Source organism: Anticarsia gemmatalis, chromosome 13 (assembly GCF_050436995.1).
Source record: "Anticarsia gemmatalis isolate Benzon Research Colony breed Stoneville strain chromosome 13, ilAntGemm2 primary, whole genome shotgun sequence".
Lineage (NCBI taxonomy): Eukaryota > Metazoa > Arthropoda > Insecta > Lepidoptera > Erebidae > Anticarsia > Anticarsia gemmatalis.
This window is the reverse complement of record NC_134757.1, coordinates 9,596,920-9,618,711: the sequence shown is the minus strand read 5'-3', so window position 1 is coordinate 9,618,711 and position 21,792 is coordinate 9,596,920. Positions and strand designations below refer to the sequence as shown.

Here is a 21,792-nt window from a genome sequence, read left to right as displayed (position 1 = left end):
ATTGTTGGTATTTTACCAAAACTACTAACTACACTTCGACTATTGTTTATGAATTTAGTTTAGATTTTTAGTTTGTAGTTAGTCTCTAGTTATTTTTTAACTTTTGTTGGCTTTCGATGTTGGACCAAAAGTTGGCGTCAACTTTGGCATTATCAAATGAATACATCTATCTCTATAGGCTTGTTGTTTTGGCATGTTGTATATGTACAAATTGTTTGAAATCGAACAATCGTTGATGAAGTTTCACTTTAAAATTTCATATCAATGATATTAATATATCGTTTCGTTTCTCATATATGTAGATACTATGTGGTAGTATTTCCTCACTGAAAAAAAGTTGAGGATACTCAATTTTTGCCGTATTTAACGAATGCCGTATACACTTTTCACAAAGAAAATAGTATGTCCTGCTCTAAATCACGAAATCTTGTCCCAATCGCATTACGTATGTACATTCACACACGTACCAAGAACTTAATAATAAATTAACGAGATCCCCAAACTTACGACGGTATTAATTCAAGGACTATTACGAACTGAGTCGGTCGTTAAAAATTACCACCGAGAGGGTCCTATTGCAAATTCAATGTACTTATTTGCAATGTTAAATCGTACCGTTGCAACCAGATAATGCATTTTAATGATTCAAAATGTCGAATCGATAGCTCTGTGAATGTACATCTTACATTAAACTGGGATAAAGATTTAAGTGACACCTGGTTTAGTTGAAATTCTATGGTACATTGAGAGGATGTCCGTTTTATTACGTTTGTTTTTTTAAAAGGTCAATGGTCGGATAATTTTGGAAAGTTTTATACGCAATTATCGAACAATTGATTATTTCATGATGGTTTTGTATTTGCTTCAGTTTTCGGTATGTTTTATACCTACCTATGCGGTAGCAAAACTTTTTTGATTTAAAAGATTTTGAGTAACGCATAGTCTCTCGAAAATAAATTAGTCTTTTGTAGAAATAACAATATTTTAGTAAAGTTTTTATTTGATTATTAAAATAATGCCCAAACCAGTCAGTTTCAGTCAAAAAAATGGTACTGAAATTTTCTTCCTTAACCTAAAAATAACACAATTAAAACAAAATAACAGTAACAATATTACAAGGAATAAATCACACAGACGATGTAATACTTTGGGGTGAAAGCAGAACAGTGTATTGTGACAGTGTACTTATAATATACTTAATACGAATGACGATTGCTAATGATAGTCAAAACCACAACACATAGTGTAAGTATATACATATAATATATAAACGCCAATGTCATACAACCGCACCATATAAGTAAAACATGCATCGTTTACCTAACGCGTTAAAAGCACAAACACTAGGAACAACCGATTTCCGAGACGAGAAGAAATGAGTTATTCCTAACCTCGGGTGACGTGAGTGTTAGATGTTAGTCGTATTGCGAGTACAAATAAACATAAAGCCTAGCCCGTAAAAGCATTAGTTAGTCCAGATTTGAGAAATGTCTTTCACAACGTTGCTAAGCATTATAGGCCAAATGTTTCACGAACACGGTGTAGCACATAACCACGAACATATTCACTCAAACAAATATTTACCTCTCTTCGGCTTCCTTCATCCAACGTTCGAGCACCGGTTTGATTTTCTGCGCACTTTTTGGTGTTATATCCAATTTCTCAAATCTGTATCGAACATAAATGTAATGTTAGATTCTTGCTATGCGAGCACCGGTCAAATGAAAATCTAACGCGAAGCACGTTTTACGTAACGCGGTGTGACTCTTTACCCGATCCAAATTAACAGAGGCATAAACACAGGACATTGACATTGCGTTAACGATTTAGAAAGAGAGAAAAGAAACAATAGGCAATTTAGAGTGCCGAGGTAATCAGTTTGATTAATACCGAACGAGCTAACAATAAAACAACAATTTCAGTTAGAAACGAAAGGTAACGTATGCCAATGCCCTGGCTTTGAATTGCGCAAAATGAATATTAATAAAAATAAGAGTAATGAAAATAATACATCATGCTATATTAGATGGAAAGTTAGATATTACTCATCGAGATGTTACAAATAATAAAAGTGATAAAGTTCTCACAGCGATTACTCATAGTGTCGAATCGACATGGTTTGGTAGCCGGCGCATTAGTGTAGAGCGTTTGTCTTAACATCAAAATGTAAGTCGGCCGTATGATGTATGGCGCCTTAGCTGTAATTACCCGAATGCAAATACCGTACACGTGTGAAAAGGAAAAGAAAGAACGTCAAAACCGGTAATTACAAATAATTATATACGGCATACATTCAAAAGGTATGCACGGATCGCCGATCGAGATAAGATTACATTAAACAGCGTTGAAACATTTTGATTTAAAGACATTCTGCGTGTGGACTCGGCCGATATAAGTGAGCCAAAGCGTGTACTTAATGTATGTTAAGTATCTTCGAATTTATCTCCACTATCTGAGTTCCATAATGAATGTAACGAAGTTTAAAGTGTTGCGGACGCAGGATTAGATGAAGATAAATTTGGAGATAGTGTGTGTAGGGATAAAAAACAAAACACATACATGTTTTGTTGTTGTGAAGACAGTTGAGCTGCTAGCATCTGCGAAGCCAGGGCACTGGGGACGGTAACAAATAATATGTTAGATAAGTCGTATCCAGTGACGGTGACGTTACTCCAGCGGGCCGCGCCGGGACCAACATCACTCAACAAATCTAAAAGGATAGGAACAAAGTCGCACGCTCTAATATATAACTAAACGTTACAAACATTTCACTTTTATATAGTCTTGTTGATTTTACCGAGTTAGGGATACTGACGTGTTACGTATGGTTACTTAGCTTTAATGCTATGCTTGTATGAGATGCCCTGACGCATTGAGCTTCATATGAAATTGTAATGCACTCGGACCAGGGTTAATGGTTAATTCAATATTTTGTTATTGACATCGATCGGAGTGGCAATGACCATGCGCCTGATTGTTTTACAAACAAACATGATGGACGTTTCGTGACACTTTTACCGTGCCTTCGATAAATATCTTGGTTTCGTGTTTCTCAATGGAAATATGAAAGTATAAACAGGAGGAAGAAAGCCACTGAATGAAATCGTTTGTTTGTGAAGTTTGGTGGTCGAACGTCTTGAATTTGCCAAAATGATTAAAAGCTATTGTATTGACTCGACTATGAAGAGTGAAACAATAAGCGTCGGTGACGCGGAACGAGAAACAGTAATGGAATTCTTTTCTCAAAAACAATAATATGTTTTAATTAAAATGCAAATTAATTAAGTCCAGTATAATGAAAGGGGTAACTACCATGTAGCGACGTCACGACACCAAATTGGAGGGAGACGAAAGAAAAATTAATGGGAAATGAAATCACGACAGAACAAAGACAGGGGAATTCTACTCTTTTTAATTACACGAAAAAAGTAATTACGGCAAGATAATTAATTAACTGGAACAGAAGTAACGATTAATGATTTTATTATACGAAGGAGGTCGTCTGGGGGGTGGCTTGGAATTGAAATTTCCTTCGGCTTGTGCCGGTCGCATTCCGTTTTGCATCGAAATTCGATTTGTTCACGGGCAACGTTGTTTCGAGTGATTTGATTCAATTAAACATTATGAGCGTAAAGCTGTGTTGAAGCGTGATTAATTTGTCGATTTACGTAGTATAGGTAACGTAAGAAAAAAAATATGATTTCCAACTTGGAACGGCCGTCAAACCTGTATAATTGTAGATGAAGCAATTTTAAAATAAAAATCTTACATTTGTTATATGTGATGTAATTGCAACAAATAGGAAGATCGATTAAGAAAGCCTGAAATCCTACATTTCGGGTTTAGTTGGACGTATAATTGTATTCACTTGTCGATTACTCGTTTAAAAATCTTCAATGGTAAGAATAATAAAAGTAATAGAGTGTGAAATTCGAGCTGGGTGATTCGTGAAGTTATTTATTGAGAAATTGTAGAAACTCATGTTATTACATTCTCACGTTACAATTGACTGGCAACTCTCATAGGTCACCACCGAAAGACATTAAGTAAGACACGAATAGCTACTAAATGATTGAAACAAAAAATAATTAGAAAACACGCGTCCGCGCCTAGCCCTGTAAAAAATGGTGTAAGCCACGACACAGCGAGCCGGAACGGAAGCCACCCGAATGGTAATTAATTAAACGAATTGTAAGCAATGAAAGGAGTCATGCTGTTTTACAAATCACTTCAATTAACGATATTAAAAAGTTGGGAATGATAACTGAGAGCCGGCCTGCGTGACGACATTTATAAAACGATTCTTGAACCTTTTTTTGTCAGCCCCACGATGTTGCCAGCAAACGGTCACATTATTTTGACAAGCGTGCGACTTTATCTCCCTCGGTTACAAGTAAGATATCATCAGATTGTGTTTTTTTACATTTTTCCTTCTTGTTTGACAAATTAGATACTGTATTAACAACAACAATTAAGTGGCAACATTTATTATTAAGCTGTGGTCGTGTATTTTATAGAATTTCAAATTCGGATTAACTGTTTGATTTGAAATTTCAAATTAATTCGCGAGCGTATGTTGTCCGTTATTCAAAATTCATCAACTCATTCATTTGTTTCTTTAATTTTTAATGAAAAACAAATGAAGGAAGATAATGTGTTTTTTCTTGACGCATGCTGCTGGACTTTGCATTATTTATAACGCCAATGAATAGATTTTCAGAAAATCCAAAAGATACTGTTATATTTAGTGTAATTATGAAGCAAGCGGTTTCCTGGATTAACATTTAGTCCAGCAACATCCATTTATAATTGATGTAGATACAACACAACTGGACCATGACGACTGCTAAAAATGACTATCATTTGCAAAACAGATGTTCTATATTTAGTTTACCTGCAAATCGCGCTTTGACTATACGCGGGGCCTTCGGTGACGGACAAGGCCTGGCCGACCTGTGTCTGAGTGAGGCCGAGGCCAAGCCGTCGAAGCTTGAAGGCCTTGGCGAACTCCTTGATGTCTTCCAAGTTGATACCGTCCACAACGTTGCTCGAAGACTGACTGATGGTGGGTTGATCTGTTTGGCAAAAAATCGTGTTAGCAATGCAAGTTGTTCACAAAGTTTCTCGCTTTTATTCTTATCAGTTTTAGAAGGTATTCTACAATGTTGCAAGCTGGATATTCATATTTGTTTTTAAAGCATTATTATCTTAATCTTAAGAGCACACTATTAATAAGCTTAAGTAATGGTTCAATAACAGTAATTTGTGGTATCGTTGTTCATGTTCTTATCGAAGTAACAGGTTTCATAACTATGCCTGATGATTCTTAATATACCAATTAATTATAAAAATGTATCAACAGTTACGCCTAATTTGCATTCCATTTCGAACTAGACATCCTTAATTACTATTTATCGCGCGAGGGACTTAATAATGTGAGTGCAGAATGCACTAAATGCAAATTCTTGGCATTTAGTGTATTTACGGTGCACCGAAACTGTACGCTCAGAGCGTGCAGGTAGTTATCTATTGGCGACCTCGGAACTCGCATCACACACTTCACAATTTATTACATTCAAGTGTGAAGTCTCGCCAACCAACACTGAATTAAAGAGACACATGTTCCTAAATCTGTATATCACATTGTAATAATTTTAACCAGTCCGTACCAACTCTCAAGCAGTTACCCAGTTTAAACGCGAAGCAAAATTATAGCCAAGTTTAGTGGGCAATTTATGTAATTAGTAGATGGTGGCGGTTCCTAATTATGCGGGATGTCATTAGTGTGGAGACGTGCTACCTCCGCGGAGGTTGGCCCGCGAGTACCTCCCCCCACCATGCTTAGCTAACCGATGACAAATTACTTTCGCTATCTACCCCCGTTAGTTTAAGGAGTAGTCTGCGTCAATTAAGACAGGGTAGGGTTGGTAAATTGGCAATCGTTTCACCATTTACCGGTGTTCGTAGACGATTTCTAATTTCGTTTTGTTACGTATGAACATAGTGTTTGTTCGGCAATCTTATTACCGATCGTAATGAGGTTATGGGGCGATTTTTAGGGGAGCTAATGTAATATAATCCATATCCGATGTTATGATTGTTTTTCTTTGTGTACCTTTATGTCTAAGTTGATGTATTGAGTAATAAATGAAATAATAGTGTTGTTTAGTGAACGAATATAGCTCATTCTTATTCGAATGTGCGTCTACTAACTCTGTTTTAGACTAGTAATTTGAATTTAGTTAGGATGGCTTCTAAGCAGATTCATAATGCAAGTTTTTATTACTTGATGTTTTACGAGTATATCTTTAAGAGCTTCAGTCTAATTTATCCTTATATAGTTGTTCTATGCTTCCTATTCTTTAAACTTTAGATTTGTAATTCAAAATGTTACTATCACAGTTAAAACTCAATAAGTCTTAACACACGATGTGAGCAGAGTCATTATTTTGTTTCATTGCTTATCTGGGTATGGGATATTCATGTTACAATTGTATTAAACTGTGCCACTGCCCACTTCAGTTAGGTATATCACATTACTTCCAATTCCCACGTTATCGCGAATCGACCGTATCCTTTACGTAAAATGGAAAGTAATAACGATATGACGTAGTTTTCGACCGCCAATTAGAGCATCGCGTGATGAGTACTCCCATTAATTACCTTCAAAGATAAGTCAATTGGGCAGAGTCTCCTAAACTATGGCGTCCTGAATTCGATAACAATACATCAAGATAACATACGCTTAATTGTTTAATACATGTAATAAATTAATTAGCAACAATTAAAGTTTGCGTGTCTGTGTATGTGACCTGTTACGTGTCTGCTTTTTCTTTTAACAAATTCGTTATGGCGATTAAGTTGCTTTCTATACGAATAATGGTTTTGGTGGCTTTTATGTGGAGTTATTATCAGTTTATAGGCAGCTTGTCAATGTAATATGCTTCCCTTGTGTCCCACGGTACGGTAATTTGCTGCTATTATCTTTTGGAGTACTTACTGGTGGGTTTGTTGTTACGCGTGTGCTTTTTAAACGATTAGTTGTAGTAGCTGAGGTGTAGGTATGGGTAGGACGGAAGCATTTAGTAACAAACTGATGAATAAATTCATCCCGTTATTAAAATAATTTAACAGTCAATTTCAACCACCTTCAGAAAGATGTAACGATTCGGTACTGCGATTATTGATAATTTCCTACACGTTTAGGGTAAGTACCTAAGTGAAAAATCTTTGAAACTAAACTTTGTCTTCAGAGGAAAGCTAAACTATAAAAGAATAAACCTTAATAGGTTCAAGAGAAGAATTACTCAAGAGAAGATGGAACAACTACGCTGTCTATTTGCAGTACTAAGCGTCTTCAAGATCCACCAGTCTATAAAAAGCCAAATCAAGTGTCCCTTTGTAGCAGGCGAGAGGTCAAATGAATTGCTGTTATGTTTGTGGGACTGTATTGGTCTGTTCGACAAGTGGAGCTCTCTGTGGACATTAATCGTGATCGCACTAAGTAAGATTGGCGGTCCTAGAATTACGTGGAAATTGGGGACTAATGTTCTACATTGTTTTGTACGTTGTTTAGGTGTTGAACTTTTGTTGAGAGATTTTTATTTGATAGTGGTAAGACGTTTGGATATGAATGATGGTTGGAATATGAACTGAAAAGTAGATTTTAAGGTCTCAGGTCGCTTTACTTGACTTGTACTGTGTATATGAGTACATTTGGTGTGAGGCATAATTGTTAGATAATAATATATCTGTAATATCTGTAAAACTTACTTAGCAAAACGACTAAAAAAAACAAAATTGTGTAACCATCACATTTTCGCAGTTCTTCATTCAAAGCACAAAAATCTCGGCTGTACGAATCAAAAAGGATGTATTCAAATATTACATTAAATAGGACAGCCTCCATTACGAGGTCAAGGCAAACAAAACCGGCGTCAAAACTAACTTCGAAACCCAACAGTGTAACAAAAAATATTATCAGCAACATAATTACGAAGGCACATAATTATACCAAAAGTAATTATTGTAATTTGCGGCTTAATTATTCCGTGCAACATTTAAATGTATTTTCCATTAATCATGTAATCCCTTAATTTAAAACCTTCTAGATTATTCCACAAAGATTAAGACCGAATAGCACAAACTAATTTTGCCCGACATTATTCAAGTCTTGATTTATTCAACAGCTATTTATTTCATTGTTTACTGAATTTCTCTTATCGTGCTGCTTCGTAATCGTTTCCTACCAAAAATGATCCTTTAATATCTGATTCGCGTTTACTTAGACGGTTAATGCGGCCCTCTCATGCCAACTGTATGCAAATTGAAAAGAAAACCAAACATCTGGGGGTGGCGGGGTGGAACATTACGAATAATTGCAGCTAAGTGTACACTTGCTACTATAAAGCACGCTTATTAAAAAGCTATCGAATGGAATGGCGAAGGATAAAATATTGTTATATTTTTTACGATACGGCTAACAAACAGTGCTATTTTCTGGATCTTGTCATCTTTGGCTTATTTGTAAAACTACCTAGTACGAAAGTGACTCTCAAAATTACGAAACAATTTGTTTGCTTGATTTCATCACCTGTGACTTAAGTTTTAGTATTTTAGACAAATCTTAACACAAAGAGAATTATAAAATTGTCTTCCGTAATAAAATAAATCACCTAAGCACATCATGCATCTAAATTTCAGCAAATCTGACACGGCATCACTGAAAAATTCGTCATAGCTAATAATCGAATCAGACCGCTATTCCCGACATTTTACATTCAACGCTACATTACTTTTAATGAAAAAACTCGAGTAATTAGATGTATCATGTACACATAAAGATATTATATTCACATCAATTTGGAATAATAACTCTTTGTGTCAATGACATAAGAAATAGAATCGTATAAATACCATATCGAGACACGCAAATTATAAATTTGTGAGTTCATGTAATGGGTGAAATTACGCGCACCGAATCGTCTCGATTCATGTTACGATTACGATGTAGAATCGAATACGTTATCGATTATAATTAACGCGTATTATTAAAGTAACTGTTATAAGCACTTTTGAACAAGTTTCTTGAAGAATTTAAGCGTTGTTCGGTAAAAGTTTGAGCTTTTCTTTGATATTATCGATGGCTTTTCATTTGTCCTGTTATTAAAAACCCATTTTGTAAAAGATATTAAGTGTAGCTCAACAATTAAGTAAATACGTATCGGGGATTCCAAATTTAGTATAATTTTACCTTCAATTTAGTAAGTTATTACTTATTATTGCTTTCATATCGTATAAAAGACATTCTCGCCGGTAATGTAAACTTTAATTAAATTACATGACTTTGTTATTTTAAAGATTTCCTTATTAACAATACAGGTTTGTACTTTTAAAATAATTAATTTGATATAAGCAAGGCCTGGTTGAGGAATGTCTTTAGTATTCCAGTTTGAGTAAACATTTTAATTTAAGTACGTAAATGTGTTCGTGTAATTATCAAAATAAATGCTTATTAATGAAGATTCTTGCTTAAAATTACATTTAACGTTATTGTGAAGAAGGCGAGTTTTATGGTATGAAAATATATGAAAACAGCCACGAATTCAAGTTTTACAAAAACAATAAGTCTTAAAACACTAAAACGTGGCTATCACATCATAATATACCAAAACAATTTACCCAGATCATCGTGTAGCAACTATAATTCGCACCTACTTGTAAACGTCTACATTTTCATGCAAACTTCAGCAGTAAATAGCAAAATCATAGCTTTAAACGGTCACTTCATTAAAGCGACTTTTTGTCACCGGCGTCACGGGGCATTAGTTCCGCAATGCATTCGTATCACGTAGGTGGCGCCACCGTGTTGAATCAACAGGTCACTGGCTAACATAAATATTAAAACATAAGTATAATATGTGCTAATGTTCTGATTGGTTAACTTTCAGACTGAAATGTGGGAGAAGGTTGTTGTAAATAAGTATGTTGTGTAACTGAATATGTTGAGTTAAAGTTGCGTTTGATTACGCAGATAAAGTTCTTTTGCTAAGCTTTACTTGCTTTTCTAAAACTATGAAAATTATAATGATACAAAGTAACAATCGCGTTTCAAATCGTTTTCACGATCAATAGTTTTGTAAAATGTCCAAAATGTTTATGTCATTTATGTTTAGTTACCATTATCTTTTTCTAGTTTAAAGTAGATTGTTACCTTCTTGAATATTGATAAACGTTTTTACATCGATCATAAAAATATCACACATATCGCTTTTTGAAATCCGTTATCTTCAAAATATCATCATTCAACACAAAAACGTGTTGTAACCATTTACGTTTGTTCTCAGTCCGTTTAAAAAGGCCGTCAATACAATACAAACAGAATAATAGGGTCTCTCAACATTTTCTGCTAATGCCAATTAATTGAAAGTTCACTTATTTATCGCTGTGAGTCTAGCCACTCGTCGGCCCAACTCTTTGTTTTCGCTTACGATATCGATTGCGTTCAATTTTATCGACGACGTTAATTATTTGTAATGGATTTTAATTAGTTAATTAATTAATTTAGTTCGGTACGCCGGCTGGCACGGTCGTTAGTCGGTTTCTTTGATGCTAACGTAAACTTCCTTTATTTTGGCCCAGCTCTTTGTATTGTACATTTTAGTGTCATTAGCCCGTATATTTACTGGGAATTATGTGTAATTATGAATTAATAACCCGTTTGTACTTGGAAGAATTGTTTCTTCATCGTTTCCACAGTGTAATGCCCTGCGGTGTTCGAATTAAGTGCACGAAATTGCTTTTGCTTTTGTATTCTGGATAGTAAATAGGGAAGTCACCCTTTGAGTGCGTCGGCTTGAATGTGTAAGTAGTAGTCTGACGCATGGACACTGGTCCGGGGTGGTATTCATAATAGTCGTGCCTGACAAGTGTAATTAAACAGTCTTGAACGAATTATAGAGGTTTTATTTAGTTTTAAACAGAAGCGGTACTAGACCTGTACTACAGGGCTCAATTAATAGACGTTAGAAACATATAACACAATAATATTTCAGGTTAACAGCCAAATATCAATCTATAAAAACGAACGCGGAATTGATTTCCGATTTCTCATACTACTCAATGTAAAAACTAATAATACCCGTACAAAATTATCCCCAATCTCCCTTTTATACATGAGTAGAAACGACTGATTAGATTTGTATCGGAGCACATTAGTAGTAGTCGAACAGTATTGACTATAAATTATGTCATAATTGAAAGGAGGGGAGTTTGATGACGTCACCCGGTCATCACATCTGCTGTGGGCTGATCGCATCAAAACGTGTGCTATTGGTTTAAATTAATTTTAGACAAAACTGATAATGTTATCTTGTTCGAATGCTGAGGATTGTTTGGATAAACTATCGTAGTGAAAAATAAACGAAATTATTAAGAGAGAACAGAGAAATAGAGAAGCCGGAAGCATCAGAACAACTTAAACAAAAGTCTAGATATCTGCTGTAGCTAAATTATAATCTGAATTTCAATGAAGTCATAAATTAGGTACTTAAAGTTTTTAAACTGTCGCGGTTTGTGCACATAATACTAAATGTTGTATAATAAAGTTCCTACTTAATATACAGTAACAAGTTGTATTAAATTTACAATCAATTATCAAACAAGAATCACTAAATAACCAAAATGTAACACAAAGCAGTTCACATAATAATAGCGACTAATTTACCATACGAAAGCTTAAATTCTATTCTAGTCCATTCTCAAACGGAACACTCGAATTTAAAACAGAAAATTCGAATCCTTTCCACTCCTAATGGAGTATTAGGTCGGGCGTTGTGTTTACCGAAAATACCTAATAGATTTATACAAAGTCGGTTTAGCAGCCAGCCATCGTAGAGAGGAACTGAGTAATTTAGTAATTGTATCCACTAACAACGAATTAAATAGTAATCAATAGAACTGGGGCTCCGGCACGAATCTCCCGGTGTATTTATATACAACGATACGGTTACGATACGATTTATTGTAACTAGAATAGAAAACTAATGAATAAATTGCTGTGTATACGTCTCCTTGGAATTTAATGCTTAATTCAAGCCTTCTATCCGTATAAGATGAGTTAGCTTCTAGTCTATGCTGACCAAGTGCGGATAAAGAACTGTACCTCTACGAAAATTGTTTAAAATATAACAGTCAGAAATATGATTTACTTTTGGTTAAACCCAATGCAAATAAATGCAGCTTCGAGTCATGACTAAAACAAAGGTTTTATCAACTTCTAATACAATGCAAACTGGAGCCCATTTTATTATTTCTAAAAATGGATATATTATATGAGTGCCCCAATTTTTTTCTACTCGCGTCAAATGGTTAGGTTCTATGCATTTTTTGTTTTCGCGTACATTTTGTTTTAGTAAGGCAAATATAAAATATTTGAAATAGGATAAATCCTGTATATATTAAAGCTATGGATCTGGGTAACAGAAAAACATTTTAGTGCGCAATCCATTTGAAAAACTAGGTGTCTTTTTTTTCAAAATGGTATGTATATAGAGAGTAAATCTATTATGTTCTAACTACATTTACAACGCTTTTCCTTTACCATTTCTTGCTTTTTCCTAATTAAAGATATTATGAATCACTTGCCATTATATTTTTATCATTAAACACGATTTTTCACAAGTAGACAATTTCTGAACAGTAATGTATAAATTATATTTAAATAAGTACGTAAGATAAGAATCTTTAGCATATTTTTCAAAACATCTGACAATATAAAAGCAACAGATGGATTTGCGAGGCTATTGTTTTAAATGGGTACTTACGCTTAAAGTTTGGGGCCTAATTTCGCGTGTTTAGGTTTATGTTGCCCCCGCTAGATGTATTGTCATACCTTCGGCTTTACGTAACAATGCGGTACGATCTTGTCTTTATACTATTAGCGAGGAAACCGTCTTATTTGGGACTGATTTTACTTTTTAAATAAATATAAGGAAATCTGTTAAAATACAAAAAAAATCTTCCACGAAAAAGCTCTTACCCCCGTGTTCTGAGGTACATTTAGCGGTAGTTTATCTATTCCATAGCGTTTAAACTCATGTAATAATTACGCTATTCAATAGATATACTACCGCTAAATGTAATAACAAACCGGGCCTTATTCATGGTGGTTTAAGGCATAACTCGTCTCTCATTACAAGAGGAGACCCGTGTCTTGGATATACATGTGTCTTAATTCATGTTATTATTTACAAAGTTATCTGATAATTGAAAAATCAGTCATTAAACAGTGGCGATTAAAAGTATAAAACAAATTTTAAGTGGAGATGTAATTGAACTAAGATTGACTTTTGTAATAAGGTTTTCTATTTTTGATCTTTGCCATAATTTGTTATGAAGTATTTTCAAGTTGCTGTAAATTGAACTGTGTGGGTGGTTTTTGATAGCGTCGGTCGTCCGTGAAATAGGGGAAAATTATAAACTGACTCAGATGTCTCATGAAAAAACTATAAAAATGAGAGTTGTAATTTAAATTATTTGTGTATTCGGAGAAAACTATACTACTTAGTGATATAAAGTAGCTAAGGAGTTTTGATTTGTTGTGATCAAATGAAGTTGAGTGTACGATCTCTGGATCTTAGAAAGTAAAAAAGCTGCATCGTTTAGAAGGAGGATAATAATCTAAATTACGTTAAAGCCTATGGGAGTCGAGTATTCAGCATGTAAACGAGTCAAACCACGGACCACAATCTATAGTAGAGACGTATATTTTTATTATCTAATCCAAAAACCAAAAACTCTGTCAAATTAACGCACATTCACCAAAGAAGTTCATTCCATTTAATCAAGAATTCCACGAATCGAAAATATGACGTTCATTTTGCAGTCTATCACTTTCAGATAGATCGGGCACCAATTACTTGTTTGCATTCGTACAGAAATAGCAAGGAATCGATGGACTCATTACCAAACAATTAACTGAGTAGGGCGAATACGTCGCTTCACTGATCCCGGACTGTATTTACTAAGGATTTTTTATTATTCACTACAAGTTTTAGTAGTGATTTATCTAAAAGAGAGTAGTAGTTTGTTTAAACAATTTTTAAACGGAACTTTATCATGCATTATACATTGAATTACTTGACGTTTCGGCGTAGGTTGCATGTTCCTATTATTTCATATAAGAATTAGGTGCTAAGACAGTATAAAGTTACGTCTCCATTTAATTTCTGAGGTTATCATGACTACTATAAGTTACGTTGAAGTTAGGAACTAGTTTTCAATCCATAAACAAAGTCACATGTTTTTGAATTTACATGTCGAGAAAGCAACAAGGTTTTTTATGCCCCAATATTCAACCACTTCGGCCGTTTATAAAAAGTATTTTTGAAAATGATCCCTATTTATGAAAGCTAAATAGATATACCTGTTTAAAAATATAATCGCACACCAACAAAGCTAATACTATATTTAGAACGAGTTAGATAGAATTAATATTGAATTCTTTGAATCGAATCTGTCAATTAGAAGCGAATGTCGTTGCAATAAATCAGTTTGAATTTGTGAATGAAATACGACCCAACTGTTGCATCTTTATTGAATTCAAGTTATTTCTAATATAGTTTATTTTTAGGTTCTATAGTTTTATCCAGCGGTATATTATTTAGTACTTATTGTTATAAAAGCCTGAAGGTGTAAAGTTCTATATTACAAAAGCGTGAAGATTGTAAGTTTGCGAGGATCGCTTTTTTGTTCCAAAAGATGGCTTATAAACAGATAATTTATATTATTTTATTGATACGCCTACATGTGGACGAAGTCACGTGTTATAGGTAGGGTGAAATAGTTTCAAACCTTTGGATTTTATGAGTCAGTTTTTGTTGTGTATTTCGGGGAAAACTTTCCCTAGAGGCTGGGTATGGCGTTATGATAACAAAATAAGCTTGTAAAAAACCATATGATTATTATGGTTTTAGCTTTTAATTTCTCACATGGTTCTAATATTCGATCAATATACAGATATTTTTTTGTCTTTCCATCCATTAATTTATCCATTCATTAATTTATTTATAAGTTCGCTACAATTAAAATGTGTTGACTTTAAGCGAAATATTTTAACTTGTGAACGTTCAAAATTATCCAAAGCCAGACGCTCTAATAATATGTTACCTTCTATAAACAGTTGACATGTCCTCACAGAAATAGTATTACCAAATTAGCCTGCACTTTCTCTATAACATGAGACAGAAGGAGGTCGCGAATTTCACTAAGTAGAGACTAGATACCAAAAATACACCGTCTAGGTTACACTTATAGGTCAAAAGAATCTCATCCATAAAAATCGTATGGTACCGCAGTTCTAAAACTGAATGAAATGGGCCAATAAAAATAACTTTGTCTTAAATAAATTGGCTTCGTCTGCTTGGGCGGATAGCAGAATTAGTTTCAATTAACCAGTGTGTTTAAGAGAAGTTTGTTGTGAATAGTATCGGATTAAAAATGGCTATTGTTGTTCGAAAGTTTGGCTCAACTGCGACACTTTGAATGAGAATAAAAACTACTAATGGAGAGCTAAATGAGGAGAGTTTTGTGTAATTCATCGGTGTCTTGTTGATCCAGATCTTTTATTAATGTACGGATAGAATTAGTACCTTTTAAATGTAACAATCGAAAAGGTAAGTATGTACTTACTTTTTCCAGTACGAAATATACTAACTCCATATGCTACGTAGGTACGTTCTGCAAAGTGTATTAAGGTTTATTCTTAGCTTGCACGTATCGATTAATACACGAACTATCCAAGTCTTAAGTAGCTTTAAGTAGTTCCAAGACATTTCATTATCGGTTGAAGGGAACAGACTTATGCACTTGAGTCAATCTCATTATTACATCGATAATGCATTCAACGAGTAAAAAATACACACGATATTATCTCACAGACCTTCAGTTGAGATACTAATAGTTTTTATTGTACCGAAACTAAATACTTTTAAAACATGCATTCGATTATACAAAACTAACGAAACGTTATTGAGAAAATCATGTTTAAACGCTCCGTTGAACATATAATTAGATTTGTTCAAGTTAAAAATCAAATTAAACAAACCTTTTTTTGAAACGCAACCAAATTAACTTTACAATGTTCTGATAAGATCGCGCAGTGGCGGCTCGACCACGCCGAACGGTAGCGACGCGGGACTACTTTGAGCTAATCAACTTAACTGGACTGTCACCGAACGCACTCCGAACTTCTAAACAGCGGACGGACAGTCTACAACAACTCTTTATAGTATTAGGTAAAATAACTCCTAGGACACTGTTAGACTTCGCCCGGCTAATGGATCGCCTCTATGCTTAGAACGTGCAACTTTTATGGATAAGTAGAATCGAGTTAGAAGTTGTGTCGAAAATAGCGTTTAAGTTGCCTGTTAGTTCTGCTTTTGTTGTGTTCAAATAGCGAATGAGTTTGTCAAAATGCTTTTGCAAGTAACTTACAATGGTAAATTAGTTTTGTAATTTATCAACCGGCTTGTTGTTTGCTTGGTTTTATTATTTTTATACTAAAGTTGGTTGTAAAAAGGGCAGTTCGAATCGGAATTACTCTTACATGTACTAAACAGTGGTAATGTACATAATTTGGCGTAAAATTTATAGCAAGAGAAAGAAAGATTTATATTTTTTTCTCAGTAAGAAAATTACATTTTAGAACTAAATAGAAGTTTTCACGAATCGAGTCACGGCGTAGTAAGAATTTATTTTAGACAACAGCGTATGAAATAAGATTCAACATGCGACTGCAACGAAATTCTTTTAACGTTTTTACCTTTCTTTACATGTACAAATAAAACATTATAAAAATTGTGCACTTACTTGGTGAGTCAGCAAGTAGATCACTATCATCCTGAGAGGGTGACTTCACAGATCCGGGTGACATCTTGACGGGAGCGTGCGGTGACGGGATCGGGCCGGATCCGGCGCTGCCGGCGCTGCTGGCTGGTCCGGCGTTAGCGTTGTGCGACGTCGTGATCGTTATCTCACCGTTCGACGCAGCCAGCCTGTGTAAAATTGAAATTACGTCATTATACACCATTAAAAACCGGGTGTAAAAATAATTCGAAGTGCCATTGGACTGTGTGCTTATAATTTATGCATGCGCTCAAACGACTGTAACTGTTATTAAAGCACCAGTTACAAATGCTCGAACACCAGAATACTCAAAATAACTAGTTTTCTTATTCGATCCATTAACAGTAATTACTTTACGATGCGAGTAACTTTTTACATTGTTATCGATTGTGCTTGGAAATCAATAAAAGTATTTATTTCAATTGTTGTACTACGGAAGAGAAAGTTTCATTTATTGTTTTAAACCCATTCATAGTTTCCCTCGCACATTTGGTTGTGTCGAATCAGATTTGAAACCGGTCGCGGGCTGGCAGTGTTCGCCGTGACCGACCGCGATTTTGCATTCGTCGTAGCGAGACGGCACCATAACGTAAGTTAAGGTAATCTTAGACAAATGTTGGATAAAGTCAATTAGATGTTGGTATTTTTATCTTAGATACATTTTAATGTACAAAGAAGTTTATGGTACTCATTGTGTTTAAATGTCGGTGGTATTTAGTTTATTTTGCTTGTAGACTTGTGAAATAACTTCGTTTATTAAGTTAATTTAGTTTATTACTATCTCTTCTAGGCAAGGATCTTTTCCCGGAATGAGAGCGAGGTTACTCTTTGAATTCACCACGATAACTAAATACGAATCGGACTTTGCATTCCTTCAAGAATGGAAAGCAAGGTTTCCTCGCAATGTTTTCCCTCACTTTAGCTTATATTCTATCAAAATAAAGCAGTAATTATACAACTGATTTGACTCTACCTATTAATAAGTTAAAAGATTTAATTACAGTCACGACGTATAGAGACGTCCATTTTTGTTGCATCGAAATGAAAATATGTAATCGTTGTTCCAAGTCAATTTAGAAAATAATTAAACAGTTAAGCAACTGATCACTGTCGTATAGAACAATGGAGACTAATTTTTCTCAATCACTCACGATGCGCACTCAGATAACTTGAATGATTTTATGACTCATTTGACAATTAGTTCAGTTTTCTTTCTTTACGTTGCAAGTTAACTGATATCGCAAATGTTTAGGAATTTAATTAGAATATTGTGAGTTTTGTATTCTGCTCGCTAAACAACTAAAACTTTATGAGAAACTTTGTAAAGTTATAAACAACGTCTTATGTGTATACTGAAAAATATATTTACATTATACAATTTTGCATAATATACTTTTTTCTTAAATTGTCGTGTAACCTCCATTATGCCAAAACTTTCTATAATGTTTATTTGATTTTTTAAACACATTTCGTATTTTCGTTCATATTGTAGAATTTGATGATGATGATAAATGCTGTGTAGCGGTAACAAGTATAAAAGTACAAAAACCACAATATCACTTGAAATAATAACTCGCACTATCAAAGTACAAATTGCCTACTAAAAAGCAACATGCAAAGCTTTCTTTTACAAGTGAAACAATAGCGCCTCAGCACCGCGCTCGTAAGTGCGGGGCAGTGTGTACACAAATGAGAGGTACGCTTCATTTAGTGCGTTCAGCACCCGATAATAACCAGCTAAGTGTAGCGCAATACTGATTCAACTGGTGATTATTTACTTGAACCCATATCGTTTTCAATAAACGGATTTTCATTGCAAGATTCAGTGTTCAGTACGATGTTGCTTAATTGAGTGCTTAGTGTAATGTCTGTGTAATACAATAAGCACTTTATGTACAGAACTTAACGTAGTTATGTTTGCATCTTTACATTGAAATTACTTTTCCTTATTAAAAAGTAATATATATATTTTATATGATACTAAAGTTGACGATAATATTTCGAAAGTGCGTTAACGCATTCACGCTACATCAAGTGCGTGAAATCTGTTTATGTATCTCTAGTAACGTGACTCATGTTTTAATATAATATTTAGCTAATATAAGCGTACATGTTGGTACTCGTATCGAACAACAATGGTGTTCACGAGTGTCTCTCGCAAGTGCGCCGCGGTGTACAAATGAGGTGCGCGCTTCATTAAGTGCGCGCGGCATTAGCGGTAATTGCCGGCTAATTAGGGCCTCATCCGTTGCAACAAACGCACACATGCACACTTTTATTGTATGCCAAGAGCTGATACGGTGCAACGGTGACTCGTTTTAATATTTCCATGTCAACCTTTGCACTTAAAAAAATATGATGTTCATTCCAAGTTGTTTAGTTAGCAAATTTGTTATTGAATAGTTCAGCTGTAAATAATTTACTGTTATAGTAAACGTGTAATGTAAATTACTCACGAGATACATGTGTAAAATCACTTGAAAATAATTAACACTACTTGTAGTATTCTAGTTTGGTGTACAGTAATTATAGGCTATAAGGGATGCGTAAATTTATTTACCTTTTCTTAGTAAATCAATTAATATGTAAATTAAACTAGCACCCTTTACGCTACGATAAATACTGCACGCATATGTCGTGGAACGATAATAACTCACACAAAGACACGCACACACACACTTACACACGTAACCACATTGTATGAATTGACGCTACCCATACACACAAATAAGTCATTAATTGTTCCTTCAAATTTATCAGAGGCACACCGACATCGAAACTACGCCTTTTCAAGATAATTATTTTTAAAAAAATAATTGTCCGGTTGCAAATTTAATTACAATCTTATTTTCTTGTCATTCTCATATGACCTTTAATATGCGTTAAGATTGCGATTTCAATAACTGGTGCATGATTGTAAGCGCGCTCACAGACTGCGAATATTTTAATTGATTTCGCTGACAGATGCTCATTATAAGACGAGCTTCCTTTCTTAATGAGTTTTATGAGAGGGCGTAAAAGGCTTGAGCGAAATTGACACTATCTTAAAAAAATGGGTTTGCAGATTTGCACAGATCGAGTGGAACAGCTTCAGGAAAATATTTTACGAAGGGAGCAGCTGTGCCACTGCTGAATACTGGACATGAGTCTTCCGAACACAGGAAATATTAGGTCTTGGGACCACTATGGGAGGCCTGAAGTCTTTGCATGCCCTTAAGAAATGTGTTAAAGAACTTTGAGGCATGCAATATTTCATGACAATATTTTTCTTCACCGTTAGAACAAGTGTAGGTACCTATGACAAGATGGATGTGAATGCGGCAAGGGAAGGTTGTAAGAATGGTTCCAAATGGTATGTCGTAGTTGTTCTCTTTCTACCCCTATGGGAACAATGTTTGATATTATGTATGTAAGTAGAACAAGTGATAATTATTTACTTACATTACAATATAGTTTTCAGTACAACTACACATACGCTAACGTGTAAAGTGAAGCGTTCACGCGTTACATACTAAGTGATACTGCGCTACGCTCCGGCGCGTTTACTTGCAACCTCAAGTACCAAAGTGTTATATGACACCACGCTTTTTTATGATAATTTTAACAAATGATTTCCTCTTCTGAATAAGTATGAGGTAGCTTTTCAAATAGAATTTTGTCAATTTTAAGTATAAGGTATACTTCTTCTTCTTATCGTATGGTTAGTGGTCAACCTGGTGTCAAAGTTGTTCAAGCCGCCAGAAGGCCTTTAAGGTATACTTATGCTGTACTTTAAGAAGAAGATAATTTCATAGACTGTGAAACTGAGCCTTAGTGATGTATTATCAAATATGCACGAGAAGGTAATGTAAATTAATATAGCAAAATTGCTACTGATAAGTTTTCTGATAGATATTTAGAGGTATTGATTGATACCGAGTCTTAGAATTTTATATTTTAAATTTACAACGGAGATAGTATCTATTACCTATTGTTGTTTTTTACGCGCTAAATAAGTAGCGCTATATTGTAGGTCTATATAAGGACATTTGTTGCAAGGTCAAGTTTAAGTAGAGAGTGTTTATTTGATAGTACGATAGAATTACGGTAGCAACATAGTTTTTAGAAGTAATAAATTGCATACATGGCTATGCTATTGCTATACGAATTAGATAAAGCTGAAGAGTTTGTTTGTTTGAACGCGCTTACCTCAGGAACTACTGGTTCGAAAAATATTTTTTTATAAAAAGCTTCAAGCAGTTCCTTAATACTCAGTGAGACAACCCTTAAATAATTAAAAAAACTGAATTGTTCCAACCCGAACGCCGCCGAGTGAAATAATGTCCGCCTAAAGGTACGATTATAAAACGCGAAATGTTTTATTAAGGTCAATAATTGCTTTTTAATACACTTAAATCGTCTTTTTTAATGGAAGTCTTCAGTGTTGCCAGTTATAATTATATTGCATAGTTGGTAAGATTCGGACATGTTTATGGAGATAATTATTGTATAAATTTACACGAGTTATCGGTCGTATGGTAATGTCATTGATGAGGTAGGCTTTCGACATCGCAAGTCGAGTTTTTTTTGGAAATAAAAAAAATACTTAAGTAGTTATCACCTTTTATAGACTTAAAAATAGTCTATAAAAGGTGAATGAATATAAATATTTTTATTTATAACGAATATTAATTTGTAAATTTCATTTAATTCAATTTGTATTTAATCGAAGGGAAGCATCACTTTCATCATTTAGCTCAGAGACATAAAGAAATTTAACTTTTATATGCATTTGAAATCTGTAAATTGACATCTAGGTGCTAAACCTTGTCATTATATCATTATATTAAGTCTATAAAACAAGAGAGAAGACTCTAAAGGCCGGTTTAATAAGTTTTGGATAAGTAT

The 21,792-nt window shown here is 34.3% G+C and overlaps 1 protein-coding gene across 13 annotated transcripts in view; it reads right to left on the bottom strand.

Moving 5' to 3' along the window:
• pdm3 (POU-domain protein pdm3) overlaps positions 1-21,792 on the bottom strand; it is a 145,250-nt gene that overhangs the window by 5,070 nt on the left and 118,388 nt on the right. For 10 of the 13 annotated variants that reach the window (XM_076121319.1, XM_076121318.1, XM_076121321.1 and 7 more), the window contains 4 exons: positions 16,870-17,054; positions 4,895-5,075; positions 2,560-2,613; positions 1,585-1,668 (listed from right to left, as the gene is read on the bottom strand). In XM_076121319.1, the coding sequence (XP_075977434.1) occupies positions 1,585-1,668; positions 2,560-2,613; positions 4,895-5,075; positions 16,870-17,054 (504 nt within the window). The remainder of the gene's footprint in view (positions 1-1,584; positions 1,669-2,559; positions 2,614-4,894; positions 5,076-16,869; positions 17,055-21,792) is intronic. The other 3 variants (XM_076121322.1, XM_076121323.1, XM_076121330.1) reach the window with 3 other exon arrangements.